Genomic DNA, 19,561 nt, shown 5'->3' on the forward strand with positions numbered 1-19,561 from the left:
TCAATCCCTGGTACCTCCTAAAACAAAACAAACAAAATACAGAAATGTGTCATATAGAAGGTAACAGTCTCCCCAGAAAAGCTCTGCCCTGGTCAGCATGTTAAGTTGATGTGTATTCATCCAGATTTTTTTCTATGCATATCCCATTCTTTTGGACTTTCTAAGGGATGGCACCCATTTTTACCATGACCAGAAGCACATCTATATAGAATAAAAGACAGCAGGCCAGGCAGACTCCATGCAAAAGGATAGTAATGCACAGAATTGCCCATATCTTTATTGCAACCTACTATGCATTCTCTCTTTTCCCTTGGCCTTCACGCTGCACTTAAGGGAAAAAAAATCTTTTCATCTTTTCCATCTTTCTATAAGATTACTTATTTTACTGTTGCCTTTTTTCGTTTCCCTTTTCCTCCTAAGTGATGGTACATTTCTGGTTATCTTTTTCTCTTTGCTTATTTGTTTGCTAGATTTATAGTTCTCTGTTCGCTGTTTAATTCTTAGTGTGTTCAGCTAAAAGTATATGGTCCAGTGTGATTGTGGAAGGCCAGTCCCTATTTTGGCCATTAATATCAAAGGTGGATGCATTGTGTGATTTTGATATTTCCTATTAAGCATGAAACAGTACCCTTGGTCAGTTAATAACTGTACAAAATAGACTGCAGTATACATCTCCAAAGTGGACATTATGAAATATGGAATGTAATAATAGAAAAAGAAAATCAGCTGTATGTTCCTTTCTCCCCTCCCACTTTCCGCCTCCGCTCCCCAAACTGGCTGACAAATAAGCAGTAGTGGATTTCTTAACTTCTGCTTGCCGCTCACTCAACATATTCTATATTCAAGACTTGAAACTGTTGAAACAAACAAGAGGGCAGATGCTGCCACAACCTCTTCTCCCATTGAGCTGAGCTCTAAGCTCTCCCCCATCCACTTTAACCCAGAGAATAACCTGACTGGAGAGCATTCTCCCCATCTGAAGCACACACAGACATTACTGCATTTTCTTTTGCTTGATAAAGGATAAAGGAAGAAAAGCTGCAGCTGCTCTAGGAGCAGACAGCAAACAGCCCTCACTCTGGTAGCCCCCACAGCCCTCACAGTGAGGGATCCGGAGAGCCGGGCAGACAGGCATGCATAGCCCAAAACTTCCACGTCGATGCACCCGCCCAAATTATTAATTAAAACATTTAAAGAACCGTCCAGTTGAACTGAAAGTCTAACCAAAGCACATTTTCCAACTGGTATCTTATTAAGAAGTTGGAGGAGAGAAAATGGAGTTGAAGAACTGGAAAGGCCCTCAAAGATGACCTAATCTAACCCTAAAGCTACTCCTTCCTATTGTAATATAAGGGTAGCGAGCCCCAGAAAGGTCATAGGAAATAGATTCATCCCTTTTCCAGCCTTATGTATGTTATTATAAAACAATGGAGGTTTTAAAAATTATCATTTTTTTAAGAAAGGCACACCTTATAGTGTCTTATATAAAATAGCTCTTCAGATATTTATAAGGGATGGCATTTCACTTTTATTGCATATTTTTCTCAACAGGGATCATGGAAACCCCCTCCCCCAAATTATGAAATGTAGACTATCAATTTGTACATCAATTGTCTGTTGATTCATAGAACCAGGGAGTCAAAGTTGGGTAGCAAATTTTCTCCAGGTTAGTCCTTTGTTGAATAAAGTGTACAATGAACTGTGATTCCTTTGAGAATCACATTCCAAAGAAAGGATTAGGTATTGCTATTTATTTATTTATTTATTTAAAGAATGCGTTTTTTTACCACCTTTTCTTTTGCTGAGTTTGGCTTTGTAGAAGTCAGACTAAGTACCACCTCATTATTTATTTATTTTTTAAAAATATATTTATTTCTCCTCCCATCCTTCATTGTTTTGCACTTATTGTCTGCTGTCTGTGTCCATTCACTGTGTATTCTCCTGTGTCTGCTTGTCTTCTCTCTAGGCAGTACTGGGAACCAATCCTGGGACCTTCCAGAGTGGGAGAGAAGTACTCAATCTTTTGCACCACCTCAGCTCCCTAGTCTGCTGTGTCTCTTATTGTCTCTCTTCTGTATCTCTTTTTATTGTGTCATCTTGCTGCTCCAGTTCCCATGCGGGTCAGCACTTTGTGTGGGCCAGCTTTCCACTCGAGCCAGCTTGCCTTCACCAGGAGGCTCCAGGAATCAAACCCTGGACCTCCCATATGGTAGGCGGAAACCCTATTACTTGACCACATCTGCTTCCCTATTTTAATATTCTGAAATTCAGTAATTTAGCTTAGGTGTCGACTTTTTATGCCAGTGGTTAAGAATCTAAATGAGTGATTTTACCTGGGTTAAAATCCTAAATCTGCCGCTAACTGTGGAACCTTGGACAAGAACGCCTCCCTAGGCCTCACGAGAGGATAACAGGACCTGCCTCAGAGGGTTCTTGTGAGAACTGAGGTAATACGTAAATGCTTAGCAGATATTAAGTGCTCAGTAACTGTTATTAGTGATGATAGTGATTTCACCTTGCTCAATCCTCAGTGAGTTCTTTGAATCTGAAGACTCATTTCTTCAACTCTTGAGGAAGTATCTTCCTTTTTTTCATATTGTCCTGCTTTCTCTCTGAAACTAAAATTAGTTGGCTACTGGGTTTCCCACATTGATCCTTTTACCTTATCTCTTATTTTCAGCCTCTCTTTTTGATGTTCTAAGAAATGTCCTTAACTTCATATCCCAGTCTTTCTACTGCTTTAATTAGAGCAATCATTTTAAATTTTAAGAGCCCTTTCTTAGTCACTGATTCTTTTTCATAGTATTGTTTTTGTCTTATACATGCAATATCTTTTCTTTTCCCAATTTTCAGCTTGAAAATTAAAGAACACACAAAGGCTAAGTCACAGTGAATACCTGTGTATACCTTCACCTTGATTCAACAATTATTAAAATTTTCCCACATTTGCTTTATTTGTCTCTGTTTGAATATAAGCTGCAGATGTTATGAGTCTGCTCCTAAATATTTCAGCATGTGACTCCAAGGAATAAAGACATTTTCCTACACAATCACAATACCATTATCACAATTATGAAAATTAACAAAATTCCATACTTACCTAATATAGAGTCCATATTCACATTTTCTCATTGTCTCAAATGTGTGCGTAATGGCATGATCTACCAAACATAAAATGTCCATGTCCTGATTTCACTCAGCAATTCCATCACTATCCTGCATACATATCCCACATGTATAAAATGATATATATACAAAGATATTCACCACAGCACTGCTTGTAATAGAAGATAAGAAACAACCTAAATGCCCATTAATATAGGATAACATTGAAATCAAACTGGAATATCATATAGCGGTTTTGAATCGAGGTGTCCCAACATGTAACGATAAAAATATGAGTTAAGTTTGAGGGAGTGGATGTGGCGCAGTGGTTGAGCACCTGCCTCCCACACAGACCCAGGTTCAATCCCGTCCCTGGTACCTCAAAAAAAAAAAAAAAAAGATGAGATGCAGAGAACTGCATATATCACCACTTGTGACTTGTTTAAAACAAAAATCACAGATGTTAGTAGATGGATAATTAACTGAGGGATAAAAGAGAAATTGGTAAAAGTAATTGCCTCTGGAGAAGCAAACTAGGTGACTGGGTGGAAGGAGAGGACAGTATACTTCTCATCAAATACTCTTATTCAATTTTAATTTTGTACTATATATTACATAATTAAAAGAAATATAAAGTAGTGCTTAAAATGAATGGATATTTAATACCGTAAAGCAATGGTTTTCAACTACTGATGATTTTGCCTCAGGGGACATGTGGCAATGTCTGGAGACATTTGATTGTTACATAGGAGGGGAGGGTTACTACTCATCTAGTGGTAGAGACCAGAGAGGCTATTAAATACCCTACAATGCACAGGATAGCCCCACACAGCAAAGAATTATCCAATCCAAAATGTCAGCTGTGCTGGGGTTGAGTAATTCTCTGTACAGCAATTCATACGATGCTAAGTTTTGACATGCAAAGCAAGACTAAAGGAATAAACAAAAAGAAAGTCAGGTACATTATGTTGTTTGCCTATAGTTTATTCCATATCAGCACAATATTAAGCTTATGTAACCTAATTCATGTTAATAATTTCAATTGTTCTAAGAGTAGTGTAGTCATGTTAAAAATGAGGTTAGCAGTGATTTCTAGGACTTTAATCCATGGATATACTTGCACATGTACAAGAATATGCGTTGTAGCATTGTTTGTAATGGAAAATATTGGAAACAACCTAAATAATGGGAGACTGGTTGAATAACTTATGGTATATCCATACAGTGGAAAACCATGCCTAGGAGCTCTAATGATCTCCAAGATATTTAACTGAAAAAGCAAGCTGGAGAGCCACAGGAGTGGTAGGCTAACATATACTATCATACCTAAAAAGATAAATATACATATATGCTCATGTATGCATGTAATACTTCCAAAAGATACACAAGATATTGGCAACGGTGACTGTCTCTGGAGGACTGGGGCAGGGAATTTTTCACTATACGCCCTTTTGCATTCTTATACAATGTGCATACTACATATTAAAAATACTTATATACGTAAAGACTCTCAAGTCAATGAGTAAATTAAATGCACTATATAATTCCACTGTGCCTCATAATACAAGGTGAATGAACTATGTATTACAAATAGAAATATAAAGGAATATGGGAAAACAGAAAATGTGTAGGGCAAATGTTGAGAGAAAATGAGTAATTTCAATTCATACTTCAAGAGGCACCAGTAATTTCAGCCATTGCTGTCAAACATCCTGTTCTGTAATATACATTCTTCTCTAAGGTTACAAAAACAAGAGGGCAGTTGGGGTATTTGTCTGGTGACTAGGGCAAAGGTCATGCGAATGAGACATTTTCCAGGTGGTAAGAAAAAAGCCCCTTTTAGGAAGAGCCTAATGGGTTGGCACGGTTAAGACTTGGTTGGCTTACAGGATGTAAGAGGAGATGGAAGAGTAGAAATCAGGAGCCTAGTGTATAATCCTGGCTTTGCCACTAGCTCATAGTGTAACTGTAAGCAAATTAACCTCTGGATCTGTTATCCATCTATAAACAGAGTGTAGTTTCTGACGTAAATGTTAAACAAAACTCAAACATAATTCACATCAGGCAAAAAATTTCACAAAAACATGGAAAAACATTCAGGTTTCCCAGTAAGCAAAAGGAAGGTAAATTTGAGATTTTATATCTATTGTATTAGCAGCAGCAACAAATCAACATCCCATGTCACTTAAATTCTGTTAAATCCAGTATACACTTTCATACCTAGAATTTTACCAACCATTCTGGAAAAGCAATATGGCACATTTATGTACTGAGCCATATTCTTACTCTTGCGACTCAGTTGCATTTCCCAAGAATATATCTTAACAAAAAGACTTAATATGCAAGATATATATATATATATAGATACACACACACACACACAAAGACATGAATCTATTTGAATGTCTATAATAAAGAAACCCTAAGTAAATTATTTAATACGGGCACAGCAACATGAAATATTAATATTGAACCTCTATGAGAATAATAATTTTAAACAGTAGAAATGTTTGTTAAGAGAAAATATATTACAACTATGTTCAATGTATATTGAACATTGGTTATTATCCCAGGGATAATAAACCAATGTAAAAATAATTTCATTTAGAAGAATTATGAATCAGTATTTAATAATATTAAACTGATTTTTCAATTTCAAGAAAACACTTAGAGAAAATTTAAGGAATAAAATCAGATAACTTCTTAAGTCTGATTCTAACTGCTCCCTGGTATGACTTTGGGTGCTTTCCTGCCTGCTCTACTCTTAGTAGGTAAGGACTGAAATGGATCAGATAAATCTTCAGAACAGACAAGGCAAGCAGCAAGCAGCATTACCTACAATTCCTGAGTAAGTCTAAGGGAGAAGAGAAGTAGGAAGCCTAAGTCTAGACCATAGATTATTTATTTCTCTCCCCTTCTCCCCCCTCCCCCCAGTAGTCTGCTCTCTGTGTCCATTTGCTGTGTGTTCCTCCTTGACTGCTTCTATCCTTATCAGCAGCACCAGGAATCTGTGTTTTTGTTGCGTCATCTTGTTGTATCAGCTCTCCATTCCTGGGCAGGCTGCACTTTCTTTTGCGCTGGACGGCTCTCCTTATGGGGTGCACTCCTTGCACGTGGGGCTCCCCTACGTGGGGGACACCCCTGCGTGGCAGGGCACTCCTTGCGCGCATCAGCGCTGTGCACGGGCCAGCTCCACATGGGTCAAGGAGACCCAGGATTTGAACAGCGGACCTCCCTTGTGGTAGGTGGATGCCCTAACCACTGGGCCAAGTTCGCTTCCCAGTCAAAACCTTAGAACAGGGAGGGAGCATCATGAAAACACTGATGCTCAGAGAGGAAACATATTACATGTAGAGAAAATGCAATTGGGAGAGGATAGTGAGAAAGTATATTAATGATGGCAGAGGGGCAGGGCAATGAAAAAGAAGGAAAAGACAAGTAAATATAGTAGGTACATATTTGGATAATAGAGGGGGTGAAGGCTGAGGCAAGTGACCACTAGGGCCTAGAGGTGGCTCTGCTGGGTTTCACACACAGTTCTGTATATCTATCCTGGTATTTACCCCATATAAGTTAAAGTCTGAAAATCAGCCTTTTCTAATCTATACGTAGTTTTTCATAGATAATTGGTTAAGACTGTGTTGATGTTTTTCCCCTCAGAGCTCAACTTTAGGTATCAATTGTGAATTTTCAGTAAAAATTTTAAGAATTATTGTTAGCTAATTTAGATGGAAAACAAATTGCTTTCATATAGTTTCAGAAGGAATTTTAACTGAATGGATTCATTCAGTCTGTAACAAAGTATGTATGTATGTATATGTATGATCTCTTGGAAATCAACAAGATTTCTCTCTCTATAGTACAAACTTCTGAGATAATCTGAAATGTTAGCAGCACCTTACCCTCACTTTAAGAGGACGGCTTATGTGCTGTTGGTATGTGGCTGGCCACAGCAACTTTGTGAAGTTTTCAACACCTTGGTAACCTTGTAACAAATTGTCGTAGATATGCATCTCATTTTATACTAGAACTATTTCAACAATGGTGTGTAAATTGGATTTTTATAAACTGATTTATCTTACATTATTATTTACAACATGTTTATGCCAATTTTGAAATCACCTTAAGTTAGTATTTGATTCCAAACATTTAGGTTTTAGCCTGTATCTAGTTTCCCTTCTCTTACCCATCCAAACCCCACTAAGCAGTTAATAGGAGTTTCTGTAAAACAAAACAGAACAAAATAAACATATACTCGGAACATTTCTTATTTAGGAAAGGCCTATAGGAAAAACAAGATTACATAGGAAGACCTTGAAGAAATGGGTTTCAAATGTGCCAGAATGTAAATCTTAGAAGCAGTGCATGGAAGGAATGATAATAAAAGCTTAAAACCTAAGATTTTTAACAAGACTGAAAAAAGGTTATCTTCAATATCTAAGAATCAGGCGGCGGACTTGGCCCAGTGGTTAGGGCGTCCGTCTACCACATGGGAGGTCCGCGGTTCAAACCCCGGACCTCCTCGACCCGTGTGGAGCTGGCCATGCGCAGTGCTGATGCGCGCAAGGAGTGCTGTGTCACCCAAGGGTGTCCCCCGCGTGGGGGAGCCCCACGCGCAAGGAGTGCACCCCGTAAGGAGAGCCACCCAGCGCGAAATAAAGTGCAGCCTGCCCAGGAATGGCGCCGCCCACACTTCCCGTGCCGCTGATGACAACAGAAGTGGACAAAGAAACAAGATGCAGCAAAATAGACACAGAGAACAGACAACCGGGGGAGGGGGGGGAATTAAATAAATAAATCTTAAAAAAAAAAAAAATTTAAGAATCATATCACACATTAACATATCACAACTAAGCATTTATTTTACTGTTTAAGAAGGGAAGCAACTGCAGTGGTATTTCAGAAGTTATATCTTTTTTTTTTTTAATGCAATATATGCTCATAAACTCTAAACAGTATTTTAAAATATACAATCTCTCCAAAAGAAAATATTCAACTAAAGATAAGATAGGTAACATTTAATGTAAGTAAATGTTACAAGATTTTAAAATTAAAGTCATCACGGGATTTTTCACAGCACACAATGTACAGAAATTTGCAAACTTCCTGTACAAAGCAGTAGAATCTTTACTCTTGAGCAAGTCGTTCAATAACACGTCGGTAGTCTTCCACAAGTTCTTGAAAGCTTTCTTCCAGCTGTTCATGCTGCATGCTTATTTCTATTTGGTTCATTTGGTTTGTCAGTTCTTCTGGTCTGAGACATTTTCTCATCTTGGCAAGATCTCTCTGCTTTTTCTAAGCAATAAACACAATTATTTGTTAGACTAAGAAAGTTGAAATATTTCTTTGTATTATTAAAACTTTGTCTCCAGTGTTAAAAATAAAAGTGGTAGGATTATGCCCAAATTTGTCCCATATCCCCCTCCAAAGCATAATAAAGACCTCTGGCCAGTATAGACACTCAAACATTAAAGTATATTAACTGAAAAAAAAAAAAAAAAGAGATAATATGAAGTAGTATTATTCTTCATTTCACTATTCTATCACTCTATGAACTATATATCGTAATTGTGGTTATTATTATTTTTTGAGGTACCAGGGGCTGGGGACTGAACCTGGGACCTCATATATGGGAAGCTGGCACTCAGCCACTGAACTACAATCGGCTCACTGGAGTTGAATTTCTTGTGTTTTTCTTGTTTGTATTTGTTTTTGTTTTTTTTTTAGGAGGGCACCAGGAACTGAACCTGGGACCTCCCATGTGGGAAGCAGGCACTCAATTGCTTGAGCCACATCCACTCCCCCATATTGTAATTTTCAAATTCCAAGCCGGCTGTTTCCTGCCACTATGCTCATTAATCCCTTTCCCAACAACGTATTTGTGGATTGCATACTAATTAGTACATGAATTGTTGGAAGTTTCCAAAGATGAATGAAAAAATTGTCATATTTTTTTTTGATTAACTGTTCTAGATTGTCATATCAGTTCTTTTTTATTTTTAAAGATTTATTTTATTTCTCCCCCACTCCTTGTTTGCACTTTCTGTCTGCTCAGCCCATATTATTTTTTATTTTTTGGGAGGCATCAGGAACTGAATCCAGGACCTCCCATGTGGGAGAAAGGCACCCAATGGCTTGAGCCACCTCTACTCCCTGAATTCTCTTTTATTAAAGCATATAAAAAATAGCTGACTTTAAATGGAGATTGGAAATCATATATATATATATATAAACAAATATAATCCTAACCATCACCCTATGAAATAGGTACTAGTTTTTCTTCAATTTATAGATTAAGAAAAAAAGGGATAGAGGAGTTAAATAACTGGCCCAAGGACACAGAGTAAACTGAGAAGCCAAGCTTCAAATCAGAACAATTCATTTGGGAGCCTATATTTTTAGCCCCCATGCCAACCTGCCTCTCAAAAGACAGTTAAAACAACAACACACGTCCAAACACTCACCTAAAAACAATACAAATATTCCTTAAAAGAGATTCTAATAGTTTTGGAATATGAGGCAAATGTGTCATGATTACCTCTTAAAAAGCCCAAACTTAAGTTCAAATTATGGTTACACAAACATTTCTAAAGTAATAGAGGTAAGTCTCTATTGATTGACATAAGCAATTAGATATTACAAAAAAATTAGGTTGATCCTGGTTCTAAATTAGAGGGGCTAAGTAAATAAAGTTACCGGAAAGAAAAAGAAATACTTCATTAATAAAAGTAGTCTTTCTAAAGCAGTGCTTCCCAAACTTGAATGCACATTTAGATCACCTGGGGACCTTGTTAAAATACAGACTCTGGTTCTGAAGTCTAGGATGGGGCCTGGGATTCTGCATTTCTAACAAGCTTTCAGTTGATGCTAATATTGCTGATCTATAGACCACACTTTGGGTATTGGTTAGTACCCAAATTCAAACCCATTCTCCTAAGTCTGGAAGAAAGTGTATTCTTTATTCTTCAATCATGTGGATGACTCCCTATAAAAGAGCATCTAACAAGCAAACAGTGCAGGAACTAAATGGTTAATTCACCAGGAACTCATTGTAGTGAGTGATAGGATTCCATTTTTCCCTTTTGTGAAGTCCAGGGATAAGGTTTTTTTCATAAAGATTTTTAAAAGGGTAATGATATTAAGGTACACAAATTCCAAACACTTTTCAAAAGGCATCTTTAAAAAGATACACAATATAATGTATTTTCTTTCTGTTCAGTTCCTCACTATGGAGGCATAGCGGGGAGGAAAAAACATGAGCTTTGAAGCCCACAAGACCTAGAAGCCTGAAGCAGTGCTTCCTCATAATAGTATTTATTTCATAGAACTAAAGTGTGGGTTAAAAAAAATATGTAAAGAGCTTACTAAGCACTGTGCCTATCAAATAGTAAGTGTTCAGTATTATTATTGCAGTGATGTTTTGAGAAAATAAGGCTATACAATATATTGTAGTTAGCAAAGGGCTTATTTGAGTCTCACATCTACCCTGTGAGATAAGAAATAATATCATTTCCATTTTATAGAAGTCCAAAATCCAGATGTTATCAGTGGTCCACGGATACACAATTTGTAAAAGGTAGAACTAGACCACAAAACTGGATTTCTGATTCCAAATCAAGTGATATAACATTGATTCTAAATTTTATTTCTGTATATCAATTATGAATTTAAAAGATGCCTGTTAAGCATACAAAAGCTTTAATGCTAAAACCAAGCAACTGCATCAACTTTTCTTTTTTTGGCCAAACCATTGAGATTTACACCTCTTCTTGAATACCTGAAAATTACTTTTGTGCTTGATATGTAGTCTCCTTTTGTGCTTCTTTTTTACGATTTTAATTAATACAGCCTATTTTCTCCCTACTTGGCACTGATACAAATGATAAAGAGCCTTTTAAAGTAAGATATAAGAACTAATAATTTCTACCCACATAGTTTCTCAGAGGCAAAGTATGTTTCTTTAGATAACCTAATTCTTCAAATCAAAGCAGGTCATTCAGATTTTTTAAAAGGTTCATACAAATGAAAGAGTAACTACAGGTAGATTTTCCTCAGGATTAGTATTTAAATGAATGAAAAGCAGATTCATAGCTTAAGACAGGAAATTATGACAGAATTCTTACTAACCAACTGGGAGAGTATTATTTTCACTCTCATTGACAAGAATACAATGTTTAAGATTCTTGAAAGTCCTACCTTATATGGACTTATTAGTCTTCTTTTAATATCCAATCTATAGCTTCTGTATTGTTCAGCATCACTCATGTCAGTTACTAATAGTCGAAGAATTTCATAAACCCGTCTAGCATGTTGCTAAATAAATGAAACAGAAGAAAAATGTGAATACTTTCAAATTTAAAAATAGTGACATTTTTCCATAAAAACACAGGATACACTGAATATCTGTTATTTGCATATCAGGAATTGTGTTAGGTACCAGAGGAAAAGCAATAAAAAATAGTTTCTTCCCTCAAGGAGTTAGCAGTCTAGTGCTAATACAAATTATTTAGGTGTTCAGAGCCATACCCAGAGTTTTGGACTCATACGCTGGAGGGGACAGACAAAAAAAATTAAAAAGTAAAAAAAAATCACCATTTCTTTACCAAGTTGAGAGAAGTTATATCCAGATATTTAATCTGGTTATTATTCAGATGACTGTATTTTATATTCAAAGCCCTTGAATACAGGTGTTTTATATAGTAATACTGAAAATTATTGCAGTTGAAACTTCTTGCCATCCCTGTCCATGCAAGGAGTTCTGACATTCTGAGTAACATCCACAAGATCCAACAGATGGATACTACAAGATTTTGTAATATTAAGATTGCTCTCAAAATGGCACCTGGTAGAGTGGACTTACTGATATTCTACTATGAAACTGTTGTGACTAGTAATGGAAGAAATTGTAGCACTGATGTGGAGAAAGTGGCCATGGTAGTTGCTGAGGGCAGGAAGAGGGAAGAAGAGATGTGATGTGGGGCATTTTCAGGACTTGGAGTTGTCCTAAATGATAATGCAGGGACAGATGCTGGACATTATATATTCTGCCATAACCCACTGAATGTACTGGGGGAGAGTGTAAATTACAATGTAAACTATTATGCATGTGGTGCAGCAGTGTTCCAAAATGCAATGAATGTACCACAATGATGAAAGAGGTTGTTGATGTGGGAGGAGTGAGGTGAGGGGATTGGGGAGTATATGGGAACCTCATATTTTCTAATGTAACATTAAAAAAAAAATAGATTGTGAAAAAAAAAAAAAAGGGCACCTGGGAGTGGCACCATGGGAAATAACCAAGATACTAAATAAGAAACATTAAATCCAGAAAAAAACAAAATACAAAAACAAAAATAAAAAGCAATTATTGAGGTAAGGTCAATTTAATAATAGAAATATGCATAAGGTATAATGGTAGCATGACCTGGGAATGGGAGAGATGTTAGAACAGGATTCCAGGCACAATAAAGCTTTATTGTTAAACAGAATCTTAAAGAGAGGGGAGTATGCCATTTCATAAAGAGGGGAGAGCATTGTGCGTATGTATATGTGTGTGTGTATTTATATAGAACAAAAGGTTGGCATTGCTGGAGCACAAAATAAGGAAGAAAGTAAGGATGGCACAAAACAGTGGAGACCCTCATATACAAAGTTAAAGAACTGGACTTTTATCTACTAGGTCACAGGTTTTTTTTTTTAAAGATTTATTTTTATTTATTTAATTCCCCTCCCCTCCCCCGGTTGTCTGTTTTCTGTGTCTTTTTGCTGCGTCTTGTTTCTTTGTCCGCTTCTGTTGTCGTCAGCGGCACGGGAAGTGTGGGCGGCGCCATTCCTCGGCAGGCTGCTCCCTCCTTCGCGCTGGGCGGCTCTCCTTATGGGTGCACTCCTTGCGCGTGGGGCTCCCCTATGCGGGGGACACCCCTGTGTAGCAGGGCACTCCTGTGTAGCAGGGCACTCCTTGCGCGCATCAGCACTGCGCTTGGGCCAGCTCCACACGGGTCAAGGAGGCCCCGGGCTTGAACCGCGGACCTCCCATGTGGTAGACGGACGCCCTAACCACTGGGCCAAAGTCCGTTTCCCTAGGTCACAGGTTTTAAATGGGAAGGTGACAGTGACATACACATATCTGAATGTTAAGTAAAGCATTCTTGCAGTTACATAAAAAAATGGGAGCAAATAAAAGGGCAGGAGAGACCAATTAAGAAGGTGAGGTCCTAAATCAGGCACACACACAAAAAAATGATGAAGGGGAAACAGATCTGGCCCAATGGATAGGGCAACCGCCTATCACATGGGAGGTCCAAGGTTCAAACCTCAGGCTTCCTGACCCGTGTGATGAGCTGGCCCATGCGCAGTGCTGATGCGCGCAAGGAGTGCGCCCAGTAAGGAGAGACGCCCAGCGCGAAAGAACGTTCAGCCTGCCCAGGAGTGGTGCCGCACACACCACAGAGCAAGATGACGCAACAAAAAGAGACACAGATTCCCGGTGGCACTGACAAGAATAGAAGCAGACACAGAAGAACACAAAGCGAATGGACACAGAGAACAGACAACTGGGGCGGGGAGGTGGGGAAGGAGAAATAAATAAAAATAAATCTTAAATTAAAAAAAATGATGAAGGCATGCAATGGGGTAGAACAAGTAAGAATACCAAGGGAAAGGATTCTAGAAATATATAAGAAAATTGGCTGTGGAGTGTGGGATGATGGTGAGTTTTCACAGCCTAAGGGAGATTTAGTTGGCAACAGAACATACAGATCAAAAAGCCCAAAAGAATATTCTAGGCTAAAGTGAGGATGTAAGTAATATCAGCATATGGTAAAATTAAAACCAGAGGATTGGGGAGTAGATGTAGCTCAGTGGTAGAATGCTTGCTTTCCATGAATGAGGTCCCAGGTTTAATCCCTGGTATCTTCTTAAAAACAAAACAAAACAAAACAAAAACCAGAGAACTGGTTAAGATCACCCAGGGAAAGTATGTACTGTGATAAGAGAGAGGTCAGAACCCTGAAATATAGTAACAGTTAAAGGGTAGGCAGAGGATAGGGAAAAATGGTCAAAGAGATAACAGGAGAATCAGAAAATTTTACTATCACTGAAATCAAAGGAGTAATCCCCAGTTTTTCTGTTTGTATTGTTTCAATGATTTATTTGAGGGATATGGTTAAGTTAGGAGGATGATATTTAAATTGCCTGGAAAGGACACCTGAGCTGAGCCTGAAAAAATATATACTATCTGGCTAGACAAAGATGGTGGGAACTGGAGAAGAGGGTACTGGATAAAAGGCACAGTATATGTAAGGTAACAAGAAAAATTGTGTGACGAGGTTCAGTAAAGCTAGAGCTTCCTCCAGTGTTAGGAAGTTGAGGCCAGTTAGGTAGACAGGGTCCAAATTATGGTATGATAGGCCCTGGAGTTTGAAAACTAAGGATTTGAATTCCTTTAAAAAAGAATGCATGGTTTAAAAAAAATGTGTTCCCTTTTTAAAATAAGCTGAATTAGTTAAATAAATTCTTATTAATAAACAGAAATTCAATACGTTTGGAGATATAAATTGCTTCTCAAATATAAAGAACTTTATCTCAAAGCCAGGAAACCATTAAAGTGTTTTAACTTGGGGCATGGGTGTAGCCCAGTGGTTGAGTGCCTGCTTCCCATGTATGAGGTCCTAAGTTCAATCCCTGGTACCTCCTAAAAAGTGTTTTAAACTAAGAGAAGATGGAAAGTTTCAGTTCAAATTGTGTTATTTGCTGAAGGTGACCAGCAAACACTTGAGTTTAGAGTTCAGGAGGAAAAACTGATATCTACCAAAGAGAATAAGAAAAAAATGAGAGGAAATGAGGATTGAATAAAGAAACCTGGGGGGAAGCGGACTTGGCCCAGTGGTTAGGGCGTCCGCCTACCACATGGGAGGTCCACGGTTCAAACCCCGGGCCTCCTTGACCCGTGTGGAGCTGGCCCATGCACAGTGCTGATGCGCGCAAGGAGTGCCCTGCCACACAGGGGTGTCCCCCGCGTAGGGGAGGCCCACGTGCAAGGAGTGCGCCCCATAAGGAGAGCCGCCCAGTGCGAAAGAAAGTGCAGCCTGCCTAAGAATGGTGCCGCCCACATGAAGAGCTGACACAAGATGATGCAACAAAAAGAGACACAGATTCCCGTGCCGCTGACAACAACAGAAGCGGACAAAGAAGACGACGCAGCAAATAGACACACAGAACAGACAACCGGGGTGGGGGAGGGAAGGGAGAGAAATAAATAAATAAATAAATCTTAAAAAAAATAAAAGAAACCTGGGGAAGAGTTACATTTAAGGACAACACAGAAGAGTAGAAGCCATGAAAGAATCCCAAGAAGACAGCACAGCATTAAGTGAAAAAACCAGGAAATGTAGTGTTTCAGAAGCCAAGGGAGGTGGTCAACATTATCAAACGCTAGTCCTTATTACTGAACACCGTTCATCCCACCTACTTTAACAATCCAAATCCTACCTTCAAGGCTTATATCAAATGCTATCCAGTCCATGAAATATTTTCTGATTCACTTGCTTATCTAAAAGTAATAACCTCCCTCCTCAGAAATCCCATGGATTTTTCTGCACCTATCTTAAGATATTTATCACATTAAAATTTAAAAAAGTAAAACAGAGGTATATAGAGTAAAAGTTATATGTTTTACTCCAACCCTTCTCCCCACCAATAATGTCTCCAGGTAGGTAGAATATATGTACTTTACCATTTTAGATATCCATTTTTTTTAAAGCAAAAAATAAAATCCTCTAGCCACCTTTGTCCTGCTTATTATACTTAATATATCTATGCAATCCATTATTTTCCCATTCTTTAGATGAGGAAATTGAGGCAGAGAGGGGTAAACTGGCCTAAGTCACAGAGTAAATGGTTGAGCAAGATTTGAACTCAGGCAATATGGCTTCAGAGCTTTTACTCTTACCTACTACTGCCTCCCACACAAGTATTCTCAATGCATTTATAATGTTTTAGTTAAGCTATGTTATTTTTTTTTAAAGCTTCAGCTTTAAATCTCTTTTTCTCATACAGAATAAAAATACCTTATTTATTTTGAACTTGTGTTGTGCCTCTATTGCCATATCATCATTGAATCCTTGCATTAACTTTTCCCGGGAAAAACAGGGCAAATCTTGACAAAGCTTCACAAGCACAAAGTCTCTTAATTTCACATAGCTTTTGGATGGATCTTCCGCTAAAAAAATAAAGCCAGAATAACATTTCTCTTACTTGACATGATTTCTTCATCATTTGCAATCTCAATATATATGCTTGGTTAAAAAGGCAAGTATTCTTAAAAGAAGAATACATATAAAAATTTGCATTGTAAAAAGATTAGTTCTTATAAATTGAATAACAGAACTTTTATCTTTACCAATTAAAATTTAGGTTCAGTTTTTTGCAAATACATTTATGCAATCTGTGGCATTAAGAGTGGCCCCTTTCAAATTTAAACTTTTTGACTGGCATGTTATCACATTCATCTGAGTTTTAATTTAAATTAGAGTAACTATATAAATGGGAGATTCGAGTTTGGATGAGCAATTCCAAAAGTAAGTATTTTCTAATAGGTGAGGACTTCAAAGTTCAACTTATACCTCCCTTACTTTAATCCAGTAACCTTTAGAGTTTATATTTCTTTCACCCAATTAAATAAAAATTCTTTCCTTTACAAATACAAAACTTTTAAACTTAGTGAATAAATGAGAAAATGATTTTGATCTTCTCTTCAATGCTTTATAGAATCCCATAGGTCTTCCTTTATATTGGTCTATGTGATCAACATTAGACTAAAAATAGTGGCCAAAGAAAGTATCAGAGCATAGTGGGTATAAAGAATTCTGCACAATCAGAGAAAATAAGTTGAAGTTCCAGTTGTTATTTCATAGCTGTATAACCTAGGGCAATTCAAATTTCTAATCGTATAGGGGCTGAAATAAAGAATGTTAAAAGTCTGAGTTAGTGGGAGCAGATGTGGCTCAAGCAACTGGGTGCCTGCCTCCCACAGGGGAAGTCCTGGATTTGGTTCCCAGTGCTTCCTAAAGACGACAAGCAACCACCGCAACAAGCAGCTGCAGCAACCAGCAGGGAGTGGAAGTGGCTCAAGTGGTTGGGCACTTGCCTCCCAAATGGGAGGTCCTGGGTTCAATTCCCGGTGCCTCCTAAAGACGACAAGCAGACAACAAGCAGATAGACAAGGGAGCCATCTTGGGGGGGGGCGGGGATAAAAAAAAATAAATATATTTTTAAAAAATTCTGAGTTAGTACATGGATTATAAGACTTAGTATTGTTAAGATATCAATACTTTCCAAATTGTTTCAGGCAATCCATATAGAAATCCCAGCTTCTATTTTTTTGCAGAAATTGACAAGCTCATCTAAAAATTGACACGGAAATGCAAGGAAGGGACCCAGAATAGCAATGAGTCTTGAAAAAGAACAACAAAAGTTTGGAGAACTCACATTTCCTGATTTCAAAACTTACTACAAAACTACAGTAATCAAGACACTGTGGTACTGGCATAAGAAGAGACATATAGACCAATGGAACTCAATGGACAGCCCAGAAATAAACCCATACATACACAGTTGATTTCTGAGAAGTGTGGCAAGACAATTTAACAAGGAAAAGTTTGTTTTTCAGCAAATGGTGCTTGATAATCTGATATCCACATGCAAAAGAAACCACCCCCGCTCATACCATGTTTTCTCACATCATATACAAAAACTAACTCAAAATTGATCATAGTCCTAAATGCAAGAACTGAAACTATTAAACTCTTAGAAGAAAATAGAAGAGTAAATCATCATGACCTTGGCTTAGGCTATGGCTTCTTACATAATAAAACCAAAAGCACAAGAAAGAAAAATTAGGTAAATTGGACTTTATCAAAATTTAAAACTTTTGTGCTTCAAATTATACCATTAAAAAAGCAAAAAAAAAAAACAAACCCAGAACGGGAGAAAATATTTTCAAATTATGTATCTTTAAATAATCTACAATTCAGTAAGAATTAAAAAAACTCAATTGAAAAAATGGACAAAGGATTGAATAGATATTTTGCAAGGATATATACAAATGAACAATAAGCACATGAAATGATGCTCAGCATCACTAGCCATCAGGGAAATGCAAATCAGAATCATGAGATACCAATTTCTACCCTCTAAGATGGCTAGAATCAAAAAGACAATAACTGGCAGCGGACTTGGCCCAGTGTTTGGGGCGTCTGTCTACCACATGGGAAGTCCACGGTTCAAACCCCAGGCCTCCTTGACTCGTGTGGAGCTGGCCCATGCGCAGTGCTGATGTGCGCAAGGAGTGCCCTGCCATGCAGGGGTGTCTCCCGCATAGGGGAGCCCCACGCGCAAGGAGTGTGCCCTGTAAGGAGAGCCGCCCAGCGCGAAAGAAAGTGTGGCCTGCCCAGGAATGGCACCGCAGACATGGAGAGCTGACACAGCAAGATGATGCAACAAGAAGAAACACAGATTCCCATGCCGCTGACAACAACAGAAGCTGACAAAGAAGACGCAGCAAACAGACAAAGAACAACCGGAGTGGTGGGTAAGGGGAGAGAAATAAATAAGTAAATAAATCTTAAAAAAAAAAAAAAAAAAAGACAATAATAGTAGCTGCTATGGAAAACATTTGTGGCAGCTCTTCAGAGAGTTAAATATAAATTACCATATGACCTTGCAATTCCACTTCTAGGTATATACCCAAAAGAACGGAAAACAAGAACTTGAACAGATATTTGGAAACTGATAATCACAGGAGCATTACTCACCATAGCCAAAAGGTGGAAAAAACTCGTGTCCATCAACAAATGATAAATAAAATGTGTTATATGCATACCCTGAAATATTACTCAGCCATAAAAAGGAATGAGGTAATGTACATGTTACAAAATGGATGAAACTTGAAGACATGTTAAGTGAAGTAAGTCATATACAACAGAACAAATATTGTATGATTTCACTTACAGGGAATGCCCAGAATAGGCAAATTCACAGACAGAAAGCAGATTACATATTACCTGAGCAAGAGTGAGGTGGAATGGGGGGATTATTGCTTAATGGAAACAGTTTCTGTTTGGGATGCTGAAAAGGTTTTAGTAATGGATGCTGGTGATGGTAGCACAATATTGAAAATGTAGTATCATTGAACTGTACACATGAAAGTTACTTGGGCGAAGTGGGCAATTTTGTGTTAAATATATGTCACCACAATAAAAAAAAAAGAGTAATGGCAAGAATGTGGAGAAAGTGTAGCCACTTTAGAAAACCATCTGGCAGTTCCTCAAAACTTTAAAGATTTATCATTAAAAAAAACACAAAACTTTATTAAATTTTTTTAAAAAAAGTTGTATTTCCCAGCAATTTCACTCCTAGATATATATCTAAGAAAAATAAAAGCATAGGTCAGCAAAAA

The 19,561-nt window shown here is 37.7% G+C and overlaps 2 protein-coding genes across 4 annotated transcripts in view; one reads left to right on the forward strand and one right to left on the reverse strand.

Moving 5' to 3' along the window:
• Positions 1-19,561, forward strand: part of SLC25A12 (solute carrier family 25 member 12) — a 217,837-nt gene that overhangs the window by 4,718 nt on the left and 193,558 nt on the right. The gene's annotated exons all lie outside the window — the stretch shown is intronic.
• HAT1 (histone acetyltransferase 1) overlaps positions 7,942-19,561 on the reverse strand; it is a 64,644-nt gene continuing 53,024 nt past the window's right edge. For both annotated transcript variants that reach the window (XM_004450034.5, XM_058300646.2), the window contains exons 9-11: positions 16,173-16,324; positions 11,302-11,418; positions 7,942-8,400 (exon numbers count right to left, since the gene is read on the reverse strand). In XM_004450034.5, coding sequence (XP_004450091.1) covers positions 8,233-8,400; positions 11,302-11,418; positions 16,173-16,324 — 437 coding nt within the window. In that variant the 3' untranslated portion in view covers positions 7,942-8,232. The remainder of the gene's footprint in view (positions 8,401-11,301; positions 11,419-16,172; positions 16,325-19,561) is intronic.

Source organism: Dasypus novemcinctus, chromosome 7 (genome assembly GCF_030445035.2).
Source record: "Dasypus novemcinctus isolate mDasNov1 chromosome 7, mDasNov1.1.hap2, whole genome shotgun sequence".
NCBI lineage: Eukaryota > Metazoa > Chordata > Mammalia > Cingulata > Dasypodidae > Dasypus > Dasypus novemcinctus.